Source organism: Agelaius phoeniceus, chromosome 14, assembly GCF_051311805.1.
Source record: "Agelaius phoeniceus isolate bAgePho1 chromosome 14, bAgePho1.hap1, whole genome shotgun sequence".
In the NCBI taxonomy this organism is placed as follows: Eukaryota; Metazoa; Chordata; class Aves; order Passeriformes; family Icteridae; genus Agelaius; species Agelaius phoeniceus.
In genome coordinates, this window is record NC_135278.1 from 20,950,228 (window position 1) to 20,967,164 (window position 16,937).

Genomic DNA, 16,937 nt, shown 5'->3' on the forward strand with positions numbered 1-16,937 from the left:
CTCAATTCCTTTTGCGTTGATGAAGTCTGCAATTACTACTCTCTCTGTGGATACTTAAATATTTTAAATACAAATTTCACCCAGTTCTTTTAAAAGCCCTTCATCTAATGCCATCTAGTGATTTTTACAGTGTAGCCTAGACAGCATTACTTGAAAACCTTTAATTGCTCTTGTATTTTAAAGTATTTCTATTTAGAGGATGAAGCAGCACACTCTTCATGTTTTCTTTGGCAAACCTTAACCTGGAGTTATAAAACCCCGTGTATCAGTGTACATGTTATAGATGAAAACTGAGCTAAACAGCCCCAGCAAAGCCAGCAGTGGCTGTGGCTAGTTGCCAGGGGCAAAAAAAATCTTTCCACTCAGAAATAAAAATAATAAACAGAAGTTTTCTGGAAATCAGTATACCAGGAACAAATATACAGACTGGAATGGTAATAAAATCAAAGATGTGATTGTGAAGCAGGGAGAGATGAACATCAGCTCCCTGCCTGGGCACCAGGCTGTCAGACAAAATTGCTGAGGATATAGAGTTCTAGTAACCTTTGCTGTTGCACAAAGAACATCCAGCCTAGTTAATGACATCTTTGATGCTTCAAGAATTTTCTCTAGGCAGGTCTATTATCGTAGTTGTCCAAAGATTGCTTTGTGATCCCTTATAAACTTACCACCTAAGGGACATTTGTCTTCACTTTCAAACAGTTATTGGATTTTGGAGTGGAGCATAAGAGGCTTGACATAACCTGTTGCTTGCTTATAAAATTTGGAATTGGGTATATATTTGGAAATCAGATAATGATAGCCTTGAACTTGTAAGAGAAATATAATTTAAGTCTTAAATTGCTTGTTTTATTTTTGCAGGGCTTTTAATGTTTATTACCTGAGTGTTTGCAGTGAAGTCTGTACAGCTTTCCCTGCTGTGCAGATCTGCCTACAGCAAGGCACTGGGTTATTCCTGGGGAGCAGGAAATCCAGATTTATTCTCAATCCAATGGGAGTGAGAGAGTACTTCTGTGCAGCAGGGATAATGCTCAATAAAACCGCTCTGCACACTTTGATGTAGTTATGAGGACAAATTGCCTCGAGTTCCCTCACACTTCCATTGCGTAACAGAATGTGTGACAGCAGCTGCTGCGGCGCAGCCTCCAGTGGTGTCACTGCCATCTGTTACCTCATCCTTGGTAAAGACACAGTGAGCGGTCCAGGGTTAGGGTTAGGTCCAGGGAGACAACTCAGCTGGAAACTCATAATTTTGTGGGGTCAATACAACTTTCCTCTCAATCACACGCTTGAAAATACACAGATCATGGCTGCACAAGCACTGCTGCTGCAAGCTGCATCTTCTGAGGAGGGCGCAAAGGGCTCAAGCATTCCACAGCTCGGATCAGTCCAAGCTGTCAAGAAATGATGTTTTAAATTCTGGCAAAATGTCTCAAAGTAAATATTAAAAGGAGGCATTAGCATGATGATTCTGTATCTGTGTCTGTGTGATGCAAGCCAATTTTGGCTCATCAGAGCTGATTGATGTTCTAAGGATACAACCTGAATGTTGTTCTAGAGGTACCACCTACTAAAAGTATAGATAAATTGGTTTTCCTGAAGTGTTTTGCTCCTTTTAATAAGGGAACCAGCAATTTGCTGGCTAATCCCTTATTTGGTAGACACCTTATTTTCCTGAGCTGCTTTGTTATGTTAAGTGAAGGCAGTAACTAATGACTAAGTACAGACAGGCTACTCCTCTGAGCTTTTCAGGGGTCTGGAGCCTGTAGCTGTTACACAGGTTACTGAGAGTGATGAGGAGTCTTCATGGTAGGAAAAATTACAGAACCAGTACAGATGTACTAAAAATTCAATATCATGTCCCGTGCATGGAAATTCCACATCACAGTTCATCTTGCACTGGGGGGACCCTCTGTGGCAGACCCAACAACTAAATGCTGATTAAAACCCATATTACATTTTTAAAGTAACACTGATTGAAACGTGTAAGCGCTGTAGCTGTGTGCACCTTTGGGTTATTGTTTAATTGTAATATTCTCAGCAGAAGCACAGGAATGTCAACAGGCAGCCCATGTAAAATAAAACAAAACAGTTTTTATGGGAACAGGAGTGGGACCTTTAAAATGGCTATAATTGTGTAACTAACTTTTATATCCCAGTCACTCTCACTTTAGCAGTGTTTTGACAGAGGTTTCTTAATTTTTGTGGATTTTCGGGGGGATTAACTACTGATATTGAAACTGTTGCTAATGTGCACATGAAATGTCTACATCTCATTCACAAAACAAACTAAAAAAAAAATTCATCCTAGAAATTGTATTTACTTTCTCAGTATGACTCCATATGGACAGAACCTTTGAGGGAGTCAGCCTTTAAGTACTTTGTGCCTTTTTTCCTACCTATTCTTATGCTGCAGACATAAATAGTGAACCCCTAATTATTCATCCCTTTTATTTGCTAGATAATACTCAGTACTTATGTAAATAGATGGTATTCCCATATGCTTTTAAAGAATTACACTTGTATTACTTAGGGGTGAAAGAATCTGGTTTTGGAACACTGAGAAAAGATTGCAAAAGAAGCAACCCTTTTCCCCTAAATCCAGTAATAGTAATGTGGAGACCTTTTATGCATAATGGTATTGTGGGGAGTAGATGTAATAAATAATATCAGATTGGTTAGATAAAAATCTATGTCGACCCATATATCACTCTAATACATCATGCCATGAAGATTTGAATGTACAGAATTATCAATGCATAAAGTACACAGAAATAATTAAATTGTGGCTTGAAATATTGCCAGTCTTTAAACAGAACATGTGCAGAATATAGCAAAAACATCAGTTTTGTAACAAGATATACTCGCAGTAGAAAGACAATCGAGTTAGAGGAGGAGTTACACAAGCAAAAAGTAACTGCATGCAAATGAAGAGAAACGGTGAATTAGGAAACTGGGTTTTAAGGGTTAGCCAAAGATTTTACAGTGGGAAATTTGGTCTCTGACAGAGACAAACTGTGAAGTCCAGAAACATGTAGATCTGTTTCCCAAAGGCATTACTAAGCTAAAATAAAAAATGCTGTAAGCAACGGTATTGTTGGTGGATAGTTCCTTTGTTTAGAATTTCCTATAATAAGATCCAGGAAGATAAATGTACATTCATAAGTGTGTAGGCTTATCTACTTATTTCAGTCTCACCCTGCAGCTCCACAAAGGAAAGAGAGAAGAAGAAAACAGCAGTGCAACATGTTCATATTTGTACATGGCTCTCTTCCAGGCAATGTGTTACATTGAGACAAAGAGAGTAAAATAAGGTCTCTGGAGTCTGCTTTGCCATAAATTGTATTTCTGTACTATTGGATTGCCATTTATTTCAGTGATCCTGTCCTGGTATGCAATTGGAACAATAAAAGGAGGAATCCATTTGAAAAGTAGTACATGTAGCCTTGCAGCTTGTAACATGAGGACCATAGTAAAACGAGGCCATGTCTGATGGGATTAAACTGGTCTGTCATTAACTGGTTTATGATGATGACAGAGGTTGTATTGCAATGCCCCTGGGATTTATAGTTTGGCTTTATTTTTCTGATTAGAGCAGGCAAGAGAGAGAGTCTGTAAATACGTTTTCTCATCTTATAATCGACTTAGTTAATGATGCATGAGTGGATGGATCTCCAGCCATATGTTGCTAAGGGGCTCTGTGCAGTTGAAGGGGGGCTATACCTTCAAGGGTTAGTTAAAATTGAAGGTTCTGTGACTGACAGAATTATTTTAGTTTCTATGTTGCAACTTCTGTTCTATATTTTAACACATAAATTCTTTCTTGGAATAGAAGTGCCTTCGTTTAAACAATGGAAAATCTATTGTGTTTTCTATCACCAGCTTCCACAGAACAAAATTTTGGTTCAGGGAACATAAAATTCATAAAAATAAGTGTCACTCAAATATTTTGTAGCATGGGGTAGGAAGACTTGCCTCCTGTACTTCCTGATGGGAAGGCAGTCCCTGCCAGCAGTGTTGCTGTGCATGGACAGGCTGTCCTGATTTGCCTCTGCAAGCCCAGTCATAGAATCAGTGGATTTGAGATTAGAAGGCCTATGGCATTAAGACAGCCTATCTTAATGTTAAAAAGGGATATAATTTGAAGAATAGAAAATTAGTATATAGCAGAAAAAATCCAGCTCTCCCAGTGTGCTTGAAGATGTGTAAACCACTCAGATACAACCACATACACTACAGCAGGAGTGGATCTGTGCCGGTAAAGGGTCAGTCTGACTCTCCACACTGTACATTTTTCACTTCAAACTCACTCTAGTCTGTTTTGGTGGATTGGACACACAGTTCCATCTTAGAGAAATCCAGGTTGTGCACTCAAGACCACTTTGGGATATAAAGTAAGGCAGGAAGGGATGTTTGAGCACTTCAGAAGTGCACCATAAATCCCAAATAGAACCCTTGATACAGATCCACCCCAATTTATTGATATTAAATCACTGTAACAATAAAAAGCTCTGCACTTTCGAGATGTTTTACCCATATATCACAAAGAATTTTACAAGTGTGGTTAAAGGTGATTATAAATTTCTGAGAGAAATTATCACCTGCTCGTTCCCTTGACTTCTTAGGAACATCCATCTCACTACAAAGCAGTCAGCTCTTACCCAGAATTTCTGTGTCACTGACAGAGCAACAGACCTTCTTTCATTTTAGCATTCTTTCTCATGTGTTTACTCATTTTTAACATTCAGGACAAGAAAATAAATAAATCAAAAATGTGCCTGGTTGATCATGTTATGACCAAGTGGCTTTGCTTGCTTGCTGCGGATGCAAGTAGTTGTCAGAGGGAGCTCACAGTCATGACTCAAAAAGCAAGTCACCAAGAACAAAACTACCCTTACAGCCAATTCTTTCACCAACTCTGCTAAGTCCCTTCCTTCCCAGTCCAAGAATTCCAGCTAGGAACCTGTGTTCATGCCTGGAAACATGAGTAATCCCTTTGAGTTTATTCTGGAAAGTTCAGCTGTTGCAGCTTCTTCCCACACACAATTTGATTTCTTTATTCTGTATTTTGAAAGATGAGGAACTCCTGATGAACACACTTTCACAGACAGGGCAAGCCATGGCACCTCTTTCCAGGATACCAGTAGCAGGGACTTGATAGCAATGACTCAGTTTCTGTCCTTCTTCTTCCCACATGACTAAACACTTTCCTCTTCTTTCGTGATGCTATAATCTGTTAGCAGTGTAACACTGATTTCTGAGCCACGCATGCTGCCTGTGACTGACAGGGCTCTGGTAGGAGAATTGCTCTGGGGAGCACTGGGAGGCTTTGCACAGAATGCTGCCTTGCAGCATGAGACTTGCTTTTTAAAATGTTGCCGAAAACTTTTACTCAGCCAATAAAGAGCAAAAGGGTTGACGCAGGAATTGCTGAAGGCCAAGGCACGGGAAAAAATAGTTGCTATCAGATGAAAGGTGGAAGCATTGACAGAAGTGTGGTATGTGAAAGAGCGGTACAGGTAGAGGATGTGGTTGGGCAGCCAGCAGAAGGCAAACAGAGCCACAAGCACCAGCACTGTCTTTGCAACTCTCTTGCGGGATTCAATCTACAAGAAAGAAATGCATAGCTGGTAGTAATAGCAATTAGTAAAATATTTGTGTTGTGGGTGCTGATTTGCAAAGCAGTGTAAAAGTCTAAATGCTTGAATTACCAAAAAAGCAAAAAGTAAAAATAAAATGAGCAAATAAAACCCCAAACCAGAAGACCTAAACCAGAAAATAAATCTATTTCATATTTTTTAACGAAGTATTCCCAGTGAAGAGCAAATTTCCATTATACATCATATGACACTCTCATCTAGACTAGGACTTAAAAATACAGTAATTAATGTGTCAGCTCACATGGATGAGGTCCCAGTGTTTAAAATTCAGTGTTTTAACTCTTGAGTTTACAGGGTCACGATAAAACACAGACCCGTCTCTCTTTAGAAAAGAGTGGACACTCACAAATGATGAGTCATGAGCATGTGCCTAAGTGCACAGATGAGTTTGGATTCAAATTTGGTACGGGCTAAGTTTTTGGAGCTTTTTACTCCATTATGAGGTAAAGTTCTCTACTTAAGAATTAGTATTTAATCAACACAATAGACTTTGGAAAATTGGAGAGTTTAGTGCTTGATCAGAGCTTACCTGCTTACGGGCATGAGAGTGTTCTTCTGCTGGCATGTTGGATGTACTTTTGTATAAAGTTCTGGCGATAAGAAAGTAGTAGACAGAAATGACAGCTAAGGGCACAATATAGAACACTAAGAAGCAAACCAGGGAGTGAGCTTCCTGCAGGATCTTCTCAGATACAGGATAGGGGGCACACGCCTCAAAAGTTACATTTTTCTCAGGATTGCTGAAAGAATACAAATCTGAAAAGACAGCCTCTGGGATAGCAAATATCATGGAGACAATCCAAACACAGCCCGCTTTACAGCAGGTCTTCAGGAGCGCATCTGAAGTCTGCAGTTCCAAGGGTTTAACAATGGCTCTGTACCTAAAATGACCAACATCGCTGTCAGAATAAACACAGAAATAATGTGAGCACATACTGCAAAATTCTTAGGGCTAAAGCCATTACTGTTCTTGCTGAACAAAGGGTGCTGGAATTCTCTTGGAAATGAAAGTAGACACTAGCTCTTTGGAATTAAAATCAAAATGTAAAAATTAATTTCAGGCATGTATTTTAATGGATTTACAGGCAGGAGTTGCCATTAAAACCTTCCTATGTAAAGATGACTTCTGAAGTTTGGATTGGAATCACTAAGGGCAATCATCACTCCTAATTTTATGACACTGCCTTGAAAGATAAATGAGGGAATTTGTATGCAACATTGATGAAGGTATGAAACAGGTTAACTATTTTATAAATAGATGAAACCACACATGTTCGCCCCTCCTTTCTTCTGTCTTCCTAAGACTCCTGCTGAGTGCAGTGATCTGACTCAAAATAATGCCCCAGGATTCAGTCTTATTTATAAAGCAGGAGAGGGCACTGCTGTTGATTCATGCCTGTGATTCTGCAGCATATGGACTGAGTCAGGCATACAAGAAGAATCTGGATTAATCTATAGATGTGTGATAATCTGTGTGGAACTGGGACATAGACCAATTTCCATGAATGTGGATGAAGCACAGGAAACAATATACCCTGCTCCTAAAGGACCAGGGAGTCTTGATAATGCAGAAAGAAGCAACCCCTCCAGGGGAGCACAAGGCTGGCATGAAAAGAAAGGTGGTGAAAAAGGACCCAGAGGATAAGAAAGCTTAGTTGTATCATTTTGCACAAGCTGAGGATCTGGTCTTTTTCTCCTCTAGGCAAATTTAAATAGAAAGCTGGAAGCTGGCTTGCTGTTTATCAAATAAATATCATTTTTATTCACTTTGAGCTCTTCTAGCATATTGGAACACAACAGTCTGGCATTAAGCCCATGACTGGTCTGAGCTTGCTCTGTAAAAAGTTGAGAGATGTAGTTACTCTGTGAGAGTATGTAGTATGAGTATTTATATAACAGCTACCATCAAGAATTAAATACAGAAACAAGTGTCTAAACCATAGAATCAGAGGAGAGTTGGGGTTGGGAGGAATCTTTAAAGGTCATCTAGTCATGGTGAATTCTGAATTGACATCCTACAGGACCAAGACCTTGGAGCTACATAGATAGTTCAACGTAAACATTAGTTTATCTTCAGCAGTAGTTAAAAAACCCTAAAATAAACCCAAACCAAAACAACAACAAAAAAGCAAAATGTTAGGTAGTATTAGGAAAAAAATGGAGAACAAAAGAGACAATTGTGCAATTATCTGTATCCCTGATTCATGAAACTTTTTATTATCGTGTGTTGCTCTGCACACCTTAACTAGAAGAAATACAACCTAAGGATGGATTACAACATGAATAGCCTGGAGACATGAAGAGGGATCACTGTCTCCCAACACAAGTGCAAGCACCATCAAATGAAGCTATGTGCAGTGCAGAAATAAAAGGAGTTACTTTGTACAGGCAATGAAAGTCATTGCTAAGCAAGTTCAAGAAAAAGCTGAACAACTATCCAAAAGAGAAATTCTTTGAGATGATATTAAATAGACAGAAACAACATCTGTTCAGTGTCATCTGAAGGCATAGGGTTAAAAATTTAGTTCGATAGAGGTTTTTTATTCTTCCTACACGTCTTTTTTTGTCCTTATACTACCACTGCTGGAGGCTAGTATTGGTCTACATGGATCCTTGATTTGACCCTATGCGGTCATTCCCGTGCTGGCTGATTATTTTGTAGTACAGTAACAGTACCACTGCTAAAATTCTGGACACATGAACAATTTGCTATTACATACAATCCACAATTGCTGGCAGACAAGATGACCTTTTTCCCCCTCTCAATACTAAATTTCATTTTTTGGTTTTCTACTCCTCAGTGCTCCTGCTGATTGAACTGAAATCTCCTCTTAGTTTTGTTCATTCAAGAAAGAAGTACACAGAAAACAGATTCAGCACTTACTGACAGCAGTCAGAGCACTGATCCCTCCTAGCAATGCTGTCATTACAACCTGAGTTTAATTTCACGACCCCTGGGCTAAAATATTTCTGTAAAAGACAGAAGAACTACAAGAGAAAAAAAAATATATATATACACTTCTCAAGGTGAAAATTACATTAGCCATCAAATCACGAGAGTCATTCCTTTGTCCCCCAGTCTGTTCTGTGTTTTCTTTTGGCTTTTTATCCCACGTCAGTCTTTTATGTTTTAGGATTTTAAAGCATCCCTGAGTACATAGGTTAAAGAATTTTCTCTCATAATCAGTTTTATTTTTCATCTTCCTTGACTACTTCACTGTACCACTAGATAGCACCAATATACTGTCTTTTCCCAACTTAAGCCATTTCCTTTTTCTGTGCAATTGAGAAAAACCCTTGTACTGTATCTCAAACTAATAAAAGGTCAGAAGAGTTAAAGAGTTTTCCTCACCTCACTCCCTTAAAAAGAAGTGCTACAATTTTACTATCACACATTTTTAAATTACATGGGGGGCTGGTAGTTTGGGATTTTTAATCTATTGAAATGTGCTGTTTAAGACTGTGCAAAATTATGATATCTGCTATTTTATTAATTTCTAATTTCAAACCTGCAGCATCTCCTGGCAAATCAGTTGCACAGACCCACCTGTCAGCACTGAGAACAGTCAGGGTAAACACTGATACTCCAACTGATGTTAACTGGATAAAAGACAGCAGCTTGCACCCAATTCTTCCGAAGAGCCAGGTATCCACAATGTAACGTGTTGCATCTATCGGCACACACGTTAGTAAAAGCAGCAGGTCTCCGAATGCCAGGCTGGTGATGAAGATGTTGGGAACCGTCTGCATTGATTTAATCTTGAAAAAAACTTTGATGAGTATTGCATTTCCAAGGAGACCCACTGAAATGATCACAGCGTATGTAACATAAATTGTGCACAATATTTCTAATCCTGGAAAGGAGTCTTCGGTCCATTTTTCATTCGTGCTTTCATTATCAGAGCTTGATTCCACAGATGCACACAAAGTCTGATTAGCTGATTGCAAGTACAATTGAGACATTTCTTTAACTGTTTCTTCTCCCCAGGCTGGACTTCAATTGATAAAAAAAATGTTTAATATTTAGCTTGCAGCATGTCAGCAGGGTCAATGGAAAGGTAGAGGCTTATGTCTGAAACTCAGATTCCTGTTGCACATTAACTACTTTCACTCCCTTCTGGATCTCAAAACATGCCTAGGAGAAATGCACATAGGTCTTGTTCTGAACTGGAGAGGAGGAGAATTTTTTTATTGGCTTTTCAGCTAGTGGAACAGAGAGGGAGGAGGAAAAGAGAAACAGGGTTCCTTTAAATACATTAGTTGAAATGAGGTGGGATTTTTACTGCAGATATACTTATGATAAGTAAATATCATATTGTATCAAAACTATAACATTAGGGTTTGTGTATTACATAGCAAACATTTATTACTGTTGTTCAAAATTTTCTAAAATGAGAATATAATGAAAACCTGAAATAGTTTTCTCAATAGTACAGGTAAGCAGAGAATATACTAAATTAACAGAAAACTCTTCAGTACACATTAATGGCAGATAAAATGTATCAGAATATAGTTAATATTTTCTGACAAAGCAATAGAAACAGACTATGCTCTTGTTGCAGCGTGGCAGGGTGGTAGAAATGCTGCAACCTTCTTTGAAACACCTCCTTCAGAAGCCACTCAGAGCAAGGCCACAAGAACAGCCATTTCGAGTCCATGCACATGCCACAGATAACTCAGCAGAGGAAAGGCAGAAAGGATCTTTGCATGATATATTCCAGCAAGGGGTTTATTGCATTCACCACGCCAAAGGGACCAGAGACAAAAGACCAAACCGTGTGGTCTGCACGACTTAAGTGTGGGGTCAGTGACCAATGACCTGAGGGCACAGGTGAGGGCAAAGGGCAGGACCAAGCGCAGCAACCTGCAGGGGGATGAGGGATGAATAATTGGGGTGGGCAGTGTTACCTGGCCAATGGGGGAGGCAATCTGATGTAGATTGACAGTAGTGCTGCAGAACATCATGGGTTAAGTCTTCTCTATAAGCCTAGGTGGGGAAAACTCTATGATAGAGTCTTCCCTGAGGGGGAGGAGTCAAAGGATTCCACATGCTCTGATTAGCCTTTCTATCACAGAAATGCAGTGACCTTCCAAAAGGCAATATAAAACCAAAATTTATGGCCACAGTACTGGTAACACTTAGGTTTTTTCCCTTGAAACAGTCCCACTGTTTCAATTTATGCCAAAGTATGAAGAAGTTTACAGGTAGTTGCTGGATAGATACCTGTTATCTTGCAATAACCCATGTACATATTGGCTTTGAATGGTACAACTGATGAGTCAAATCTTCTCAGAGAAGATTCCTGATTTCCTGATGCTTTCTTAATCAGACATGTTAGTATTAGTATGGGTTTTCTTATCTTTAGATAAGTCAACAGTCAAATCTCAAATAATCTCATTATGTGTTCAAATCATCTTACTTTGATGAACTCCTGCTTAACTTTTTGGTAAACTAAGATACAAGAAATGTGGTGCATTGAGCTAAATCTCCTAAAATTAAGAAAGCCAAGATCTAATTTCTAAATAATGGGAGTGGAAAAGAGATCAAAGGCCTGAAGCCTTATGCCTTGAAAATTAAGATCAGTCACTGGAGTATTTTTCCTTCGGATTGTTCTTGAGCTGTGACATTGGAGTGGAGAAGGTACCCTGCTCAAATCACAAAAGCAACCTTATAGTCCCTTTAGCTGCACATATTCTGACACACAAAATCAAGCTTGTTTCATTTACTCAAAAAAAAAAAAATTCTCTAAATATTATGCATGAAAAGCCTTATTCTTTTCCTCCCCTGGTCCCAATCCTTTCAAATATAACCATGCCATATATATCAGGTGGTGAAAGACCAGGTGGTAGAATGTACATCAAATGGAAGATCTGTGCTGTGTCACGGTGGGAGGAGGCATTACTGATGGAAAGAGGATTCATGGGTTAAAAGTTCCAATTATACTTTTTGAAAGTGCTTTCAGAAGAGAAGCTCTTGTCATCATCAACCAGAATATGTCCTTTCATGCAGGTGCAGTATGTAGGTTGCTCACAGATTAAGGTACCTTTGAGGATCCTGATTATGTTGTCCACCCACACTGGCGTAGTACCATACATTATATTTAATACAGACTTCAGTAACTGTAGCAGATTATGACAACTTAATGTCAGATACTTACATAAATGTTTCGTTTTCCTGGATGGGAGATTCAGGGTGTCACCAAACATTGGGAACTAATTGTACTCCACCAAGTGTTGAGTACTCAAGGGTGTCATCTGAACAATGCATCAGGTGTTTAGCTGAAACTGGAATTGAGCTGAAAGAAGCTCATTGCTTGTCTTGAATTGCACTAGAGGTTGGTTGATGCACCAAAGCTTGGCCAGCAGTAGAGATCCCAACCAACTCTAACAGTGCCTGAGCTTCCAGAGCTGTTCAAGAGATCCAGGCTGGCAACGTGGACTCTGAGGTTCGGTGGTTCTGTCACTTGAGCATTTTGGATGCTGAGATGAAGGACCTGAACTGGTATCCCTCTGAGCAACTCATAATCCACAGGACTGGATTCTTGAGATGTTAGTTGCTCCCAGCAGTTGGACTGGGGGATGATTCAGGTATGAAGGGAAAGCAGACAGACCTCCCAACCCATATTAAAGCCTCTTGAGGATATCAACATATGTCACAGCTGCAAGCAACTCCAGAAAGTGGCAAAAGCTTAAAATTCTCTTTATTCCTGGTACTTCATGTGCTGTTCATCCCAAACTGGACCAGAGTTTGTGTATCCGGACCCCAATGCCCATTCTGATGCTTCATGCTTTAGAACCTCCCACTATCTGGAAACACAGACTCATTTTTTCCCTGCTCTCTCTCTCTCTCTCTCTCTCTAACAGGGCACAGTACACATGTCTAACCCTGCTCAAAGCAACATGAAATTCTACTTGATTTTCTCTTTCCACTGAGAGACTGCTTTTTTCCCATCTTTTTGCCTCCCTGGAGGAATGTGGCAGCAGGAAGTTTCATCATTTCTCACAATTCTTTCCTCAGTCCTTTTATTACTGGAGGTTTTAGGTAGTTGTCCAGCTTCTCTCTTTATGGAGCGTAAAATACTGTTTTAGTGGATCAATAGGAGGTGAAAACCACTATTTTCAAAACGCACACAAAATAACAATGACTAGACCCAAAATCTGAAAATCTGAAGGACAGATAGGAAACCACTATCTGCAATTGTTTATGATAGCAGAATTTCAGCTATTTCTGATAGCTTTCTGTTTTTCAAATCTAGCTCTATAGGAAGAGAATGGCATTGTTATTCCAAACCGTAAAGTATTGTAAAGCATTATTTTAGAGTTTTGCCTCCTGGCATGAAAAGCAATTGAAGTAATTCTGGCTAATTTTTCAGGCTCAAGCTTCACAGAAAATAAATGCTCCTTTTGAAATACTTTTTGAAAACAGCCAAAATCTTAACTCACTCATAAAGAAAATTATTTTCCAAAATAGTAATTTTTTTTGTTGCTTATTTTTGGTATTTCAAGGTGCATTGGTCATGCTGCATTGATCGCGATTTATAAAAATATGTCAGAATGCTTTGCAGCTAAAGTGCTAGGAGCACAAAATGGATACATACTAAACCGCTAATATAGCCTGCCTGGTTAAGATAATTTCATTAAAGTTAAGATAATTTTAACTCATTTTTTTTTGGTTGTTATTTGTATCATTTCTGAATAGAACTATTTAGTAGTCTTAACTCTTCTTTTACGTCTCAAACTCATTTTAAACCCTTTGATTGTCTCTCCTAGCAGTTTCACCATCTGTTTATTGCTGGCTGATGCATCCTTCTGTCTCTCCACTAAGTGAACTGATGTTTACGTTTGTCGGGTGTTAACAGTAGACTGATTCTGAATAGCTTGCCTATCCTAGTTCTGAATTGGGTAGACTCTGTTGTGGCATCTTCTCTTAAAAAAGGCTTTTCTTAGGTTAGGATCGCTCCTCCAGTTGAGCCTGGTTGCTGTCCATGTGCCCAGACTCTTTAGTGGAAAGCTGGACTTTCTGCTGGGACACCACAGGTGCACTCCTCAACTCCTCCCATTATGGAGAAAACTGATTTAAATCTAGCAGTCTGACCAGATCAATGTAAATCTGTCCCTTTTAGCAAATCCCAGTAGCCTTCCTTTTAGGCCATGTTTTTCTGACACGATGGAAAGCTTTTTGCTCCTTCATCAAAAAGTCCTGACCTGGGGTCCTTTAACAACTCCAACTTATAACACAGACTTTGCATTTGTAACTAGGATTTCTGAAATGCATTTTTCTTCCTAGTGTTTTGTGAGCTGGCTTTGCCACATTTGTTTTGGGAAGAGGAGTGCCTGCTCTAGAGACAACCTTCTCAGGGATAGGTGTGAGTAATTGCCTTGTTTCTGACTTATATCAGTCAGAACGTGTAACAGCTTTATTGTCTTCTCTTTAAACTGAAATTGCCAATGGCATGACATGTAACGGCAAGATGAAGGGACAAAAAGCCATTTTATGGCTGTGTGACTGTTCCCAATCCATTTTCTAGTTTTCAGGCAGGCAAGTATTAAGTGGAAAAGCCTGAATGCATGCCGGAGTGAGCATCCATGTCGGAGAGAGCAGTTCATGTTCAGAGCAGATTACCAAAACATTCAGGGCTGCGTTCTGTTCTGCTCTGTCCTTCTAGGAGAATGGGAATACGTCATTTCCATGTACCACATTGAATGCCTCCCAAAACAGAGAACATCACCTCCCTATCTTGCCAGGCATCTATTTCAGAGCGACAATTCTCAGGCAAAGGGGAGGAATGTTGCAGAGGGCACTGCCCACGCTGGATTTCTTCACTTGTGATGACAAGAGCTTGATTTCAGTGTCTGTCAGTCTGGTGTTTTTCACCACTAAGTGGGAACATCTTCTCTATCCTGTACTGATTTTTTTTTTACCATTGCCCAGTCTCCTGAGCAGCTGGAGACAAAGCAACTACTAAGCTATGAAAATGGAAAATGTTTTTAGTACACTTCAAAGACAATTTCCTCATCTGTGTCACATTCATAATAGAGTGTAACCATTTATTGTAAAAGACTACACATGTAGGAGAAAAAAACATTGGTTTATTTCTGGGTTTATCTGTGTGGAGTTGATTTTACACCAAGGGCAAAGGGAGCCGTGCAGGTACTGAGACTTGGGGCACCAAATCCTGCAGCAACATTTAATTGGAGCAGTGTCCCTGTTTTTTGAAACTAAGATGAGATACCCAATTAAACTTTCAATTACCACAAGACTTATCAGCATGCCTAGGAGCAAAAATAACACCATCTCAGCCCTCACTGTTATGAAACTGAGATGGAAGGTCAGTTCAGAGGAGCTGTCCAAAGGAGCATTTGGTGATGCAGCAACAAGATGGGGTATCTTTTTGGTTAAAATATTAGAAAAGAGTTTCAGATCTTGTTACAATGCCCAAATCCAGACTGTTCAGTGGAGTTATTGTGATGCAATTTGCCTGCAACAGGATCTCAAATGCTGTCATTAATCTATGGTTCCACATAACTTTTATCCTGTTTTTCTATTCTTGCATCCCTTCCAGCCCCCTTTTCCAGGAGTTTCCTCAGCCAGTTTCAGTTTGGGAATGGACAGTGAAATATCGGTGTCATTTCTTAGAAAAGAGAGAAAAATAAACACTGGAATGAAACCCATGCACTTCTCTAGTTACAGGAGCAATCAGGCAATGAAATAATATAGCAAAGATAATTCTTCTGGGCATCCTTGAAACTCTCCATGATTCATTTACTTTGGGACCATTAAAGTGCCATGACATGCTAAATACTTTCTGATACCTAAAAGCACAGAGAATTGTGCATTAAGGCTCAACAGTCATCTTATGCAATAGGCAATTATCTTCCCAGTATTTTGATTTTTAATCTCAAATCATTTCCCATAATGACATTTCTTTTGTTGTCCCAGTAATAACTGTCTGCTAAATGTAGAAAGAGTCACACATCTTGGGTGTACTGCTACCAATACTTCAGATTCACACAGGCAGGAGGAAGCTTAAACAAGCTGTACTAACCTTTAGCTGTCATCCTATGTAAGATTTACCTATCCCAGGGTTACCAAACCACTGTACATATGCTGAAATAGAAGACAGCTTTAGCTACTTGTCCGTGAACAGACTTAAAAAGTCTCCAGGAACCCATGAATGAGCTGCCTACATCTTGGATCTGCACCCCCTGACTTAGGTAGGATGAAGAGTGGTGGAGTTTTGTGCCAGTCTTAATAGTAAGGTGGGAGTGGGGAGATTTTGTTCTATTTGCCACAGCTTCTGCTGTGATTTTACTGTCATTTTTTGTGGAGGGGTAGACTTTAAGAAAATAAAGATAGTGCAGAACGTAGTCTCACACCTGAGGATTTGCAGCTGTACCAGTCACCAAAGATTAAGAACAGGCCTGCTCTTAATAGGCCACAGCTGTGTCCAATAAGAAGACGAGTGCTACAAAAGAGTGGGTTAGCTGGTTGAGAAGAGAGTTGGACTTTGTTGTCTGTACTGTGAAGAAGAAGGAGTTAGTGCTGTGAGGAGATACCCATGAGAAATCACCGATAAGGTATGGGAGCCCTGCAATAAGATGACAACAATTTTTTATTTCTTTTGTATCATCTAACCTATGTGGATGATACAAAAGAAGATCTCAGCCCACTGAGATCTGATTTCAAAAAATTCAAATGAATATACCTTCTGAAATCCTTTTATTGCTTTAAAATAGAGCACACATTTCCTAGTGTATGTATCACTAAAAATAAACAATCTGGGAGTAAACTGAGAACAACTTAGAAATCTAAGTTGCTTTTACATTGAGTCGTAGAATCATGGAATGGTTTGGGTTGAAAGGGACCTTAAGATCATCTCATTTCAGCCTTCTGCCATGGGCAGAAGTCAACTGATAGAATCCAAATGGGGAGGAGGAGGATGCACTTGTCTTGGTGACACACTGGTCACAGCTCCAGCCAGGGCTGCAGAAGCTGCTCCCATCATTTAAAATTATCAGCATGTAGAAATTTCATGAGATTTGTTTCTGTGCATGCCCTCTCCCTGTTAAAACCATCAATGCACAATTCTGTGACAGAATGTCAGCACAGATATGCTGGAGAAGAGCAAATGCTACAGTGCTGGTGTGGAAGATATTATTTCAGCCCGAGGAAAATTACACATCTTCATTCCAGCTGACAACCTACACAATGCCATGCTTGAAACATAAATGATACACTGTTTAGCTGGAAAAGCCATTAGGCATGTAGTGGAGAGT

The 16,937-nt window shown here is 39.5% G+C and overlaps 2 protein-coding genes across 3 annotated transcripts in view; both read right to left on the minus strand.

Annotated features, from left to right (window-relative positions):
* Positions 1-1,999: 1,999 nt before the first annotated feature.
* On the minus strand, positions 2,000-9,626 carry BRS3 (bombesin receptor subtype 3). Of its 2 annotated transcripts, none has more exons than XM_054641646.2 (3): positions 9,208-9,626; positions 6,190-6,541; positions 2,000-5,606 (listed from the first exon to the last, which is right to left on the minus strand). In XM_054641646.2, the coding sequence occupies exons 1-3, from the start codon at positions 9,621-9,623 to the stop codon at positions 5,199-5,201; spliced, it is 1,176 nt and encodes a 391-aa protein (XP_054497621.1). In that variant the 5' UTR covers positions 9,624-9,626; the 3' UTR covers positions 2,000-5,198. The 2 variants fall into 2 exon arrangements, with proteins under 2 accessions (XP_054497621.1, XP_077041968.1); XM_077185853.1 differs by having other exon boundaries at positions 6,190-6,559.
* Positions 9,627-9,730: 104 nt separating this feature from the next.
* Positions 9,731-16,937, minus strand: part of ADGRG4 (adhesion G protein-coupled receptor G4) — a 36,679-nt gene continuing 29,472 nt past the window's right edge. Inside the window, exon 24 of the mRNA XM_077185852.1 lies at positions 9,731-9,863. Coding sequence (XP_077041967.1) covers positions 9,796-9,863 — 68 coding nt within the window. The 3' untranslated portion in view covers positions 9,731-9,795. The remainder of the gene's footprint in view (positions 9,864-16,937) is intronic.

Coding starts and splice junctions, on each gene's coding strand:
- BRS3 (XM_077185853.1), bottom strand. CDS start 9,623: ATGTCTCAATTGTACTTGCAATCAGCTAATCAGACTTTGTGTGCATCT. Junction 6,560..9,207: donor ACTGTTCTCAGTGCTGACAG/GTGGGTCTGTGC, acceptor TTATTCTGACAG/CGATGTTGGTCATTTTAGGT. Junction 5,607..6,189: donor ACTCTCATGCCCGTAAGCAG/GTAAGCTCTGAT, acceptor TCTTTCTTGTAG/ATTGAATCCCGCAAGAGAGT.